At 39.1% G+C, this 12,816-nt stretch overlaps 1 protein-coding gene across 4 annotated transcripts in view; it reads right to left on the bottom strand.

Moving 5' to 3' along the window:
- Positions 1-12,816, bottom strand: part of LOC139936752 (inositol polyphosphate-4-phosphatase type I A-like) — a 104,968-nt gene that overhangs the window by 5,949 nt on the left and 86,203 nt on the right. For all 4 annotated transcript variants that reach the window (XM_071931662.1, XM_071931664.1, XM_071931663.1 and 1 more), the window contains 5 exons: positions 11,468-11,591; positions 10,319-10,459; positions 8,913-9,010; positions 980-1,101; positions 62-216 (listed from right to left, as the gene is read on the bottom strand). In XM_071931662.1, the coding sequence (XP_071787763.1) occupies positions 62-216; positions 980-1,101; positions 8,913-9,010; positions 10,319-10,459; positions 11,468-11,591 (640 nt within the window). The remainder of the gene's footprint in view (positions 1-61; positions 217-979; positions 1,102-8,912; positions 9,011-10,318; positions 10,460-11,467; positions 11,592-12,816) is intronic.

Here is a 12,816-nt window from a genome sequence, read left to right as displayed (position 1 = left end):
CTTGGAATTGCCCATTTGCATTCCTCCCTTAAATGTCTTGAACTTTAGCAAGGGGTCATACCTTCTCATGGTGTCCAGGAGGTGAGTAAACATCTGTGAGTTGAGTTGATGTTCATCTTGAAGAATCATACATTCCTCTAAGGTGACTGACATTGCTGTTCGGTCCTTAGCGCTCTTGCAGGATGTGAACCTAATACCATCTAAACGACGTGCCAGCTGCAATGTAGATTGGTACAAAGTTTACTTTTAGTTTTCCATCAGGTCTGCTCTTTGTTGATTTAAAAAAAAAGTCTTTTTGATTTGATAAATTCTTGCCTTTTTCACACAATTTACTTTAAGGTTTATAATCTTTAATCAGGTTTAGAAATCTTATGCCTACTGTTTATAAGACTCGAGAAACTAACAAATGAAATGGGTAAAATTAAAAACGCAGTTTGCAGCAAAACTTGTGATATAACTAGTTTCAACGATAAATACCGCAAAGATTACATGAAAGTAAGTAATATAACAAAACATACATTAAAAACAGAATCTATAATGGTCAGACAGGGGGGGGGGGGATATTTAGCAGCTATTTTATGTAAAACCATGTAATACCAGCATTGTGGTACAGGTTTGCCAAACACAAAATATAAAACAGAAGGAGTTTAACCTTATTTGGAAGCTCCCCAGGGAGCTGAAAAAGATTACAGAAATGTTATCTGCATAATCATCAGAGAACTAATGTAATAAGCGCATTGACACGTTGTTGTGAAATGGGCTATAGGGCTGTATACCCCTTAGAGAGCTGAACAAAGAAAAACAAATGAAATTATTGGCCCAATGACCAGGACACTAATGTAAAGCGCATTGAGACGCTATTGTGAAATATAATTGCTATATAGTATCTAGTGATTATAAGAACTAGTTGTTGGTATTATTTAAATTATTATCCATAATGGTGTTTTTTCCAAGATGGTATGAGTTTCTGAATCTTTACCTGAGAGCTGATGTGGAGTATCTCCACATTTTTACTCTTCTTTGAGTTACTCATCAAGACATGATGCCTGAGACTACTCATCAAAACATCCAGAGAAACAGAACTACTCGACGCTCTCCAATCTATAACGAGACACAACCAACAAAATAGAATTAGCTGTTGAGTTACTCATCAAGACATGATGCCTGAGACTACTCATTAATACATCCAGAGAAACAGAAATACTCGACTCTCTCCAATCTATAACACGACACACGCAAGAAAATACAATTAGCTGTTGAGTTACTACTCAAGACATGATGTCTGATACTACTCATCAATACATCCAGAGAAACAGAACTACTCCACTCTCTCCAATCTATAACGAGACACAAACAAGAAAATAGAATTAGCTGTTGAGTTACTCATCAAGACATGATGCCTGAGACTACTCATTAATACATCCAGAGAAACAGAAATACTCGACTCTCTCCAATCTATAACACGACACACGCAAGAAAATACAATTAGCTGTTGAGTTACTACTCAAGACATGATGTCTGATACTACTCATCAATACATCCAGAGAAACAGAACTACTCCACTCTCTCCAATCTATAACGAGACACAAACACGAAAATACAATTAGCTGTTGAGTTACTCATCAAACCATGATGTCTGAGACTACTCATCAATACATCCAGAGAAACAGAACTACTCGACTCTCTCCAATCTATAACAAGACACAACCAAGAAAATACAATTAGCTGTTGAGTTACTACTCAAACTATGATGTCTGAGAATACTCATCAATACATCTAGAGAAACAGAACTACTCGAATCTCTCCAAACTATTTAGAGACAGAAACAAGAAAATAAAATTAGCTGTTGCAAACTGTTTACCAACCAAAAGGACCTATGGTATAAATGCAAAAATAGCGCATTGATTCGTTGTTGTAAGATGTGCTAAATAAGAACTAGTTCTTACTGTTTTTTTCTTATTTCAAAGCTTTTAAGATAGACTCTACTGGGTTGAATTGTCAGGCCATCAACTACTTTTTGCAAGAAAGAAACAAATTTATCTTTGGTTAAAAACTTCAGTATGTAAGCACAAAACCGAAGGAGTGAAACATGACCTTGTATTGTACAGCAAACTGTGAGTTTACAATTAAAGGTACTAGACACTATTGGTAATCACTCAAAATATATATTAGCATAAAACTACTTGGTGATGAGCAATGGAGAGCTGTTGATGGTATAAAACATTGTGAGAAATGACTCCCTCTGAAGTAACATACTTTTTTGAGAAAGAGGTATTTTCTCGATGAAATATTAAAAGACTTCAGCTGAAGCATTTTATTTCACTTGAAGGCACACAAATTTGTACAACAATGGTGTTTTTTCTTTCATCATTTTCTTGCAACTTTGATGACTAATTGAGCCCACATTTTCACAGGTTTATTTTATGCATATGTTTGATATAACAAGTGAGAAGAATGGTCTTTGACAATAGACCCTTCCCATGAAATATGTAAATTGCACATAGCGCGTGCGCACTAACGTTTTGGTTGGCAAAATGAGGGAACATCGCGCTGTTTTGTACACGACTAATGGATGCATGACGCAGACGCGATTGCGCGTCTGCTTAGTGCACAACTCTATGGCGTTTGCCAACCAACAGGGTCTGTACGCATGCGTGAATGTGATTAGCATATTTCATGGGAAGGGTCCATTACCAATAGGGTCCAGTGTCTTTTAACAATATATTTGAACTCTTTCAGTGCCCAGGTTGTACAGGTCAGAACTATTTATTTTCCTTTTATTGTATCACACAACCAAGGATCTGAGAACATAAAAGCTGCACTGAATAAAAAGCATATAAAAGAAGAATTGAAGTGAACAAAAGACACAATCCTCTCTCGCTAAGAAGATAACTCCTACGGTAAAAAATTAGATCATCAAGGTTGTTCCATAAGAGCAGTACCGTTAACAAAGAGACAGATTAAAAGGTTAAATTCATCCACGGTTAATTTTCTCTTTTTTGCCTCTACATTTATCGGATTAAATTTCCCAGTTGAATTTTTCATGATGTAGTACTTTGATGTCGTCTACAAATTTATAGATTGGTTTTGCATGTGGTCTGATTTTGAAAAATAAAATAAAAAATCAACTTATAACGGAACGGGGGCGCTGTGGATTATAAAAAGGCAGATTACACTGATCTAGGTCTATGAAGAGAGTTGTTTACCTGTTTACATGGCAACAGGGGGCAAACAGTAGTTGTGTAACTGCTAAGGTCTTTACATTTTTTTTCTCTACTGCATCAATGTGGATTTCTTCCAAGTGAAATGCTGTCAGTTGAGGAACCGGACCGCTGGTTTCTAGACGTACATCTGTATTGAGCGCTTAGAGACTTTCTTTTGGAGGTGTTAGGTGCTATAGAAATACGGTTGTCATTATTATTTCTGATAGCAGTCAACATTTATATTTAGCTCTGCGTTCATCAGGATTGTTGCAGTACCCGCTGATGAAACATAGGATTTGAACTGCCTCTAGCTACTGGGCAACCTCGGTGATCTACTTGGTAAGACACTGCTCTAGAATCGCAAAGGTCGTGGGTTCAAATCCCACCCGAGTAATATGTCTCTTTGACTGTGATATTTTTTTTTCACAGAGCTAGGGTACATAAGTTCTGAGTATACAGTGCTAACACACATCAGTGAATGGGTAAAAACAAAAATCATTGTCATGATTGTGTTTTGAGTGGCGGTTCGAATCCCCAGCCGTGACACTTGTGTCCTTAAGCAAGACACTTTACCATTGCTTCGTCCTTCAGATGGGACGTAAAGCCGCTGGTCCCGTGTGTTGTGTAATGCATGTTAAAGAACCCAGTGCACTTATCGAAAAGAGAAGGGGTTCGCCCCGGTGTTCTTAGCTGTGAATGCTGTATGCGCCATAGCACCTTGTAAACCCTTATAAGGTGCTAACTAATTGGGTCTCAAAACTCATCATTGCAATAACCTATCTGAGAGTTTGTCGCTGAGTATATACTCAGCGCCTTGAGTACCTTGTTTGGTAGATATGTGCGCTATATAAGACTTTGATATTATTATTATTTATTATTATCGCTTTAAATCAAGTGACAGGGAAAGTACTCAATATTTCAAATTAACAAGCAAATTATTCCGATAAGACATTCTTCTTAAAGCAAGTGGACACTATTGGTAATTGTCAAAGACCAGTTTTCTCACTTGCTGTATCTCAACATATGCATAAAATAACAAACCTGTGATAATTTGAGCTCGATTGGTCGTCGGAGTTGCGAGATAATAATGAAAGAAAAAAACACCCTTGTCACACGAAGTTGTGTGCTTTCAGATGCTTGACTTCGGTACCTCAAATTCTAAACTTGAGGTCTCGAAATCAAATTCGTGGAAAAATTACTTCTTTCTCGAAAACTACTCCACATCAGAGGGAGCCGTTTCTCACAATGTTTTAGACTACCAACCTCTCCCATTACTTGTTACCAAGTAAGGTTTTATGCTAATAATTATTTTGAGTAATTACATTGAATCATGAATTGTAGATTACTGCCACATTGAAATCCATGATGATCATCATCATCTTCTTTTACTGTGCAGTCCCACATTGGTTGTAAGTGCAAACCAGCAGGTGCAGACGGAACTCAAGGCAAGTAGGATTTGAAACTTTTCATGGTGGAAATACGATATAGTAAAGACTTGCGCTAACACCATGTATTGATAATCTCTAAATGAGCTGGGGTGGTTCTGAAAAGAACCGTTGGTTAAACTCGATGTTACGATCAGTACGCTCTCCGATCTTCTGGAGAAAGCTGGACTCTGAGCTGGGGTGGTTCTGAAAAGAACTGTTGGTTAAACTCGATGTTACGATCAGTACGCTCTCCGATCTTCTGGAGAAAGCTGGACTCTGATCAGAGTCCAGCTTTAATGCTGCATGCTGCTTAAGTATTGATAAAATCAAGGCATAAAAAAAGATCAGAATGTGCAAGTAAAAGCAGTACTTTATTTTAGCCTTGTGTAGTGGATTGGTAGCTGAAGGCGACCCTGTTTAGGCTGTTCTTGAAGACATCCAGGTTGGTGACTCAGTAACTTGCTTATAGGCAGTGGATTCAACAGGCGTATGGTGTCTGAGAAGGAGCCTTTCAGTTAGTTGGTTGATGCCAATATCACAATGGCGGCCATGTTGTACGGGATTGCCATACTAACCACACTCTTTGAAACCGTGGCGACTTCGGACATGCACTGCACTTCTTTCCAGCGACAACCCCTTCATGTCGGGGAGGGACCCACTCGACCGTCTTGCCCCGACCCAGATGCACTCACGCACCGAGTGGAAACTTCACCCACAAAGTCGCTGCTCCTTCGGCTGTGATGTGTGGGCTAATCTGCATGAGGGATGGTGGCTGCGAGTCTTTCAGATACTGCCAAGAGCAAAACCTCTGCCAGCTCAACACCACATTGCCGGAGGTAGCTATGAAGACACTGCGAGCCACAAGATGCGTCTTGTTCCACCAAGAAATCCAGGAAGAAACCAAAGAGGGTAAGCATGGCCCTTTTCAAATCCGCAACTTTGGCTTTTGATTCAGCTTCGTCAGGCTCCGTTCTCTTGTCTGAAGCACTGAGCACATAGGCAAAGCACGCGCACTTGTCAAATCAACCGCGGAGGCACTAAGTGTATTATCTGATTATGCGGTGTAACCAACGGGGCACTCAGATGACCAGAGCCCCACCCCCATTGGCCCCCCTGCCCCTTCCCTTAAATAAAGTTTCCACTGGGTTTAAGCAATTTCGCCAAATCACTCTATTAATTTTGTCTTTTCATTTATGTCATTTCTATGTATTCTGTTAGACAATTTTTGCACACAGGTTATTCATCTCAAATTAAAGATACATCTTTAAAGATATGATCCTGATGAATAAACAAGCCCCTAAGTACATGTACATCACAGTTTTATCACAATTTTGCAAATTTTTCTGAGGGCAAACCCCCCCCCCCCCAAGAAATCAAACTTAAGTAGGAAGAACAACATGTAATTTTTTTGACCTTTTCTCATTAATTTGACATTGTAGTTGCTGATGCATCCATCAGTACATCTGTGGCGCTACCCTGTCACTGGAACCGCACAACAGTAATTAAGGAGTATGTGAAGATACCATCAGCTTTATCAGCGCCTCTTCGCATGGAGTTCAAGGTTTACTTATCTAAACATTGGGCTGATTTGATATTTTCTGCAAATACTTCCGAGAACGAAGTACCGGTATACAAAGTTGGTGGGTACATGTCTGTTTGTATGTTGATGAGACCAATTAAAACTCACTCCGCGGTAGTGAAGTCTACACATATAACGAGAAGTCCCCTCGATCCACTAAAGCATAAGTAGTAGTCCCGGCCAATTTCCTACCTTCTGCCCAGGTAGTAGCTAAAAAGCAGGACAGGTCTTTTCGAAACTGAGAAGTCTCCTGAATTCCGAAAATCTACTCCGCGTTAGTAGAATATAAAACAAGACAAGTTCTCAAAAGAACTTAATCTACCTGGCAAGTAGATACACACATGGTGTTACCGCAAACCAATATACAAGCAAGCTAAAAGTTCTATTTAGATTGTAATGGAAAAAAAGTCAATAATTTGTGATTTATTTTCAGTATCATTTTGAAAGACTCAATAATTCAACCATTTATAGGCTATTCCAAATGCCAGTAGCTCCAGCATAATGAAGTTTATTATAACTTTTTCGCAATGTTATTCAGATGTAAGTAGTGTTTGACGACCAGCAGAGTATACTGTTGGAAATGTTGAGACCAAACCGGGTCTTTTCATAGCCACCATTCCTTCAAAAGAGATTTTACACATGGTTGTACCCGCAAGTTCACTCTTTATAATTACTTCTTATTCAGATATGTTTTTTTTTTTGGTTTGGTTGTTCTCAGGGATAAATACCGGCAAATTCTACGTCGCAGTAATGGAAGACAATAACTGGATTCAAAAGCCAACTGTTAGTGGAAGCTTTGTAGGTTCGATCTTCGTGATAACCATCAATCGAGGCCACATCATTATAGATGTTTTGACGGGGGAAAACTTTGACTACCAGGATCCATCTCGACCTGAAGTCACCAACTGGTACGTAACCTTCGGAGGAGACAAACCAGAAATTCAATGGAATTTCTTTGATCCTTGCCACCCGTTTTAAAAACATTTCAGCCAATGGCCTGAAGTTTTGATGCTAGCAAATTCTTTCTCGAATACAAACATGAAAAGGTAACTAAGTGTGACATAAGCAGTGACGTGGAAACACTGACTTTTAAAAAAGTAAACCGGCAATGCCTCTATAATTTAGTTTGATGATTACATTATTAAAGTAAACGATGTATGAACTTTTTAGAATATTGTGACAGTAGATACACTGCTCCTCAACGAAGCTCTGGAACTCTCTCCTACTTCAACTCCGTACTCCACAAACCACAACTCAACTCATTTTACGTTTTATAGACTCATCTAGTTAGGACTGGACTGCAAATGAATAATAACACTGAACTTCAGTTTCTGCGTGCAAATTGACTTTTCTTCACCGTTTGTGATGTTATCACTGGTGATTTTAGTTGTTTGTGTTTGACGGTGTCAGCAATTTAGTACTTTTTAACTTGTATAGTTCCTGCATTTTTGTAAACATTTTGATGTGTGTAGCATAAGGTATTTTTTAGATATTCTATATGTGTAGCTTAACTAAGAGTTTTAATATTTGTAAATATGTGCATTGATGCCGCTGCTTAAGTGCTATATAAATGCAGTTACTATACCTCATACATATTCATGACCCAGAGTCGAGTCCATTCATCACCATGTGCCAGGTGTCAATTTGGCTAATTACCAAGCACGCACGTGATTATTCACGCAAGTGGTAAATGCGCATGACAAGTAATAGTTCACCGGGAGCTATTCTACTTGCCATGCTCACTACCATTGCTCGACGTCATCCCCGGGCGCTATTGATCGTGGTACTGTTTTGTATTCACGCACGAACAGCGCTCTCTCTAGCGAGGCATCCAACACATGAACAAACTTATCATGTGCATTTTATTTCACAGTCATCATTTTCTCTCGCTCAAAACTCATGTTCCGGTAACTGAATTTGTATAAAGTATAGTAAAACAAATATAACATTGTTTATTTCGGGTGACTAGTCGATGAGTTCCCCTCGGTATTGGCAGTTGACAAACTAGTTCCCTCGGCTTCGCCTCAGGAACTAGTTTCTCAACTTCCGATACCGAGGGGAACTAATATCGACTAGTCACCCTCAAACCATGTCATATTTGTAGATTACAATGGTGTATTACCATATCGAGACCGGGGGATAGGGTTAAAGGGAACTCGAGGCAATCCTAGATGGATCGTAACTATATGGCGCGATTTTAGGCTTGGTTAATTAAGGGGTTGGCTACTTATTGCAGAGAGCCTAAACATTGTTTCAATTCCTCGAGATGACAAAATTTGCCAGTGTTGGGAGAAATGGTGAGAAACCCAAAATACGAGGCTTGTACATGTATGTAACTTTTAAACTTGCTCAAATGTGTGTTATTTATCCTTTAACAGCCTCCCAAATAAACAATTTCATGCTTTTATTTGTTGTTAGGTTTTTCGGCGTGTAGATCATTAAAAACTGAAAGTTGTTCAATAGCTTAAGTATTAAAGCAAAGATTACACTGACTGACACTCTTTTCGAATGTATTTAAACAAAATAAAACTTTAGTGACCAGCTGAGACGACAAACGACTCATTTTGCTTGATCGCATCACAATTTCTCTGGTGAGAAAGACTTATTCATACAAAAAGACGTTAATTATTTCCTGACACAAACTTCCTAACAATTATAAAGAAAGTTGATGCTGGGGTAACAAGAAAATATTTTGGTCCTTACCTTTATGGGGAATCATGTGGACGAGACGGCTGTAGTAATTATCTAACTTCTGAAGGTTGTCCTTGTTAATGGCATCTTGAAACGATGTATCACCAAATCTAAATCGGACAAATAAGAAGGAAAAAATCAAAAACATTTTCAAAGTTACAGGTTAGTGCTAAAGTTTCACTTGATTTAAAGCTTGTTATCGACATCGGACAAAATAGAAGGAAAAATAAAAAAGTATTTTAAAAAGTTACAGGTTAGTGCTAAAGTTTCACTTGATTTAAAGTTTGTTGTTGACAGACAGCCCTGGGTGAGCTTTTAATTTGAAGGGCTTTCATTGTTGAGAAAAAAGGGTAAAATACCACGACGTGAATTGAGTCTGTACGCCTAGTTTGGGCCGAGTTTACCGTACTATAGAAAATTCATAGTAAACTATGTTTGTATAAACATCAAACTTAAAGTGTAGTTTATAGGATTTGAGGCATTGCATGGTGAGGTATCAATATATATTTGGTTTGCGGTAACACCATGTGTGTGTCTACTTGCCAGGTAGAGTTTGTTCTTAGAGAACTGTCTTTCTTTATTCTACTACCCGCGGAGTAGATTTTTCGGTTGTTCGGGAGACTTCTCAGTTCTGAAAAGAACTATCCTGCTTTTACTATTACCCTGGCGGATGGTATAGAAAATTGGCTGAGACTACTACTTAAGCTTATAGGATTGTGATTAACTGTACTCCCGCGGAGTCAGTTCTTAAATTGGTCTCAATGCTTCGACTAACTTGCTTTAGACATCGTCAGGAGACTTTAATGTGTAGTTAAAGTATTTCAGTGGTCTTATAAAAGTGAAAGTGCTAGAATACTTCAGGCCTGGAAGTTCATTTTTGAGAGGGCAAGGGCATTTTCATTCGGCAAAGGGCACATCCATTGGAAAATCTTAAAGCCATTGGACACTTTCAGTAAACAGTATTGTCCAAGGCCCACACTTCGTGTATCACAACTTCTATATAAAATAACAAACCTGTGAAAATTTAGGCTCAATCGGTCATCGGAGTCGGGAGAAAACAACGGGAAAATCCAACCTTGTTTCCGCACGTTTCGCCATGTCATGACATGTGTTTGAAATAAATCCGTAATTCTCGATATCAAGAATTGATATTGTTTGAATGTTTTCTCAAAAAGTAAAGCACTTCATGGAATAATATTTCAAGAGACTTCTTTCACCATTACCTTCTGTAAACCCTGTTGGTTATTTGTAAATCTGTGAACTTTTTTTTTTTCCTGTTCCGAAAGTGTCCAATGGCTTTAAAGTCTAACGGAAACAATTGATGGGGTACCATGGTCAGGCCCACAAGCAACAGAGGTAATGGCCTCCGTGTAAATCATGGCCTGATACTTAATCTTTAAAATTTAAAAACTACTCACAATTCCGCCAAGGATTGTTCTTCGTTGACACCAATGTTAAAGAGTACAGGATAAACCTTGATAGGTTGGCCGTTAAGAAGCTCCTCAGGTATGGCTTCCTTTACAGTAGGCAGTACTGGTACATTGACCACAATGTTTGACCTGAAAAGAACAATGTATTGGTTTGCGGTAACACCTTTTGCAATAGATTGACACTGGTGTTAAAGAGTACAGGATAAACCTTGATAGGTTGGCCGTTAAGAAGCTCCTCAGGTATGGCTTCCTTTACAGAAGGCAGTACTGGTACATTGACCACAATGTTTGACCTGAAAAGAACAATGTATTGGTTTGTGATAACACCATGAGTGTATCACTAGGTAGTGACTATGGTCTTTTGAGAACACACCATAAAACCTAAAATGGGATTTGAGGCATTGCAATATATATTTTGGTTTGCGGTATGTACACACATGCATCTACATGTACTTGCTGGGTAAATTATGTACTTTACAGAACTTGATATGAATCCTACTACCGCAGAGTAGATTTTTTAGTTAGGAGACTTCTCTAATACAAAGAGGGACATTTTTTCTGATTTCGGGAGACTTCTCAGTTCTGAAAAGAATCTTCCAGCTTGATTGACCTGCAGTGGATCCACTGAACCCCTATAAATAAGCCCACTCTTCTCTTACCTCTTCAGTCTCCTGACGATGACTAAAGCAAGCTAGTCGAAACGTTGAGACCAATTCAGAACTGACTCCGCAGCAGTACAGTTAATTACGATCCTATAAGCTAAAGTAGTAGTCCAGTCTATTTTCTATACCATCCGCCCTGGTAATAGTTAAAAAGCAGGACAGTTCTTTTCAGAACTGAGAAGTCTCCCGGACCTCCAATTATCTACTGGGCGGCAGTAGAATAAAGCAAGACAGTTCTCTAAGAACAAACTGTACCCGGCAAGTACATACACACATGGTATTACCGCAAACCAAAATATACGTCTTCCAGCTTACTATACTACTACCTGGGTAAGAGGGTAGGAAATTGGACTGGACAACAACTTCCACTTAGTGGATCGAGGGGACTTCTTATTATTAACTTCACTACAGCGGAGTGAGTTCTTAAGTGGTCTCAACACTTCGATCTACATGTAGAAATGATGTTTTATCTTACCGAGTACCAGTGAGTTGTGGTATCATATTAGCATCTTCGGTACTGTTCTCAACAAGTTTAAAGGTGACATTGTGAAGATCTTGGACTCCAATTGCAAAGTCTTCTAACATACCCATCTCATCACCTGTGACAATAAAAACAGTGACGAGAGGAAAGCAGAGTGAATATATATTTTTTCTGAGAGGCTACCCTAGTGGAAGAATGTTAGTAAGAAAATATAAAAAGGACCTATGGTATAAATGCAAACGCGATGTGTTTATGAGTACAGGGTTATTATTTAGTATAGGATATGACCGAAACGAGGTTGAGAATAGACCCCACAGGCAGCACGTCTTCAACCCCGGACAATTGAGTTGTGTTTCCCCACTCGCCTCGAATGCCGGACATGTGCATGCGGTTATATTATACTGAATAAACGATCGTGCACAAAGACTTATCAAACCATTTTACGCACTTAAAAACAGTCTCTCTTTGGGATTATACCACCGTACCCATCTTTAAATGTGACAAAGATACCTAGTCTGTTTACCTTTGAAAACCATCGGAAACGACCTTTATTCCAACAATTCTGACAACCGCAATGTACTAATGGTAGAAGACAGAGACTCGCGGCTGCATAGATTATGACAGGTCGCCGCACACAAGTTATGCCGACACCACACACGTGTGCGTTCTGTCGCTGGTTTCCACACGTTTTCTTGTGTGTATAATTTGTGTTGCTGGTATCCTGCAACGCACTTACATTGTATATCGATATTGTGAAATCTGTCGCTGGTTTCCAGACATTTTCTCTAATGTATAATACATGTAGCTGGTATCCTGCAACGCACTTATATCGATACCATAAAAACCGAATGTCTTTAGTTTTCGTCAAGAGACGTTCCATGCTGTTACAGTGTTTATAAACGGCAATTAAACGACAAAGAATCGATTACTGTGTACTCAAAATCAAATATGAACAGTTTAGTTGACTTTTCAATGCTAAAATAGAGTTTTTTTTTTTTTCCTATCGCGGGAATTCGTAATTTTTAACAAGCAATTCGGATTTTCGTAATTAATTGATAAATTCGTAATAATTACGAAGAAATCGTAATAGTTGGCAGCTATGTGTAAGGGGTTACCCTGAGGTATGGGTGTTACCCTGGGGTTTGGGTGTTACCCCGGTGTATGGGTGTTACCCCGGGGTATGGGTGTTACCTCGGTGTATGGGTGTTACCCTGGGGTATGGGTGTTACCCCGGTGTATGGGTGTTACCCTGGGGTATGGGTGTTACCCCGGTGTATGGGTGTTACCCTGGGGTATGGTTGTTACCCCGGTGTATGGGTGTTACCCCGGTGTATGGGTGTTAC

The sequence above is a fragment of the Asterias amurensis genome, chromosome 4, assembly GCF_032118995.1.
Source record: "Asterias amurensis chromosome 4, ASM3211899v1".
In the NCBI taxonomy this organism is placed as follows: Eukaryota; Metazoa; Echinodermata; class Asteroidea; order Forcipulatida; family Asteriidae; genus Asterias; species Asterias amurensis.
This window is presented reverse-complemented; position numbering and strand designations above follow the sequence as displayed.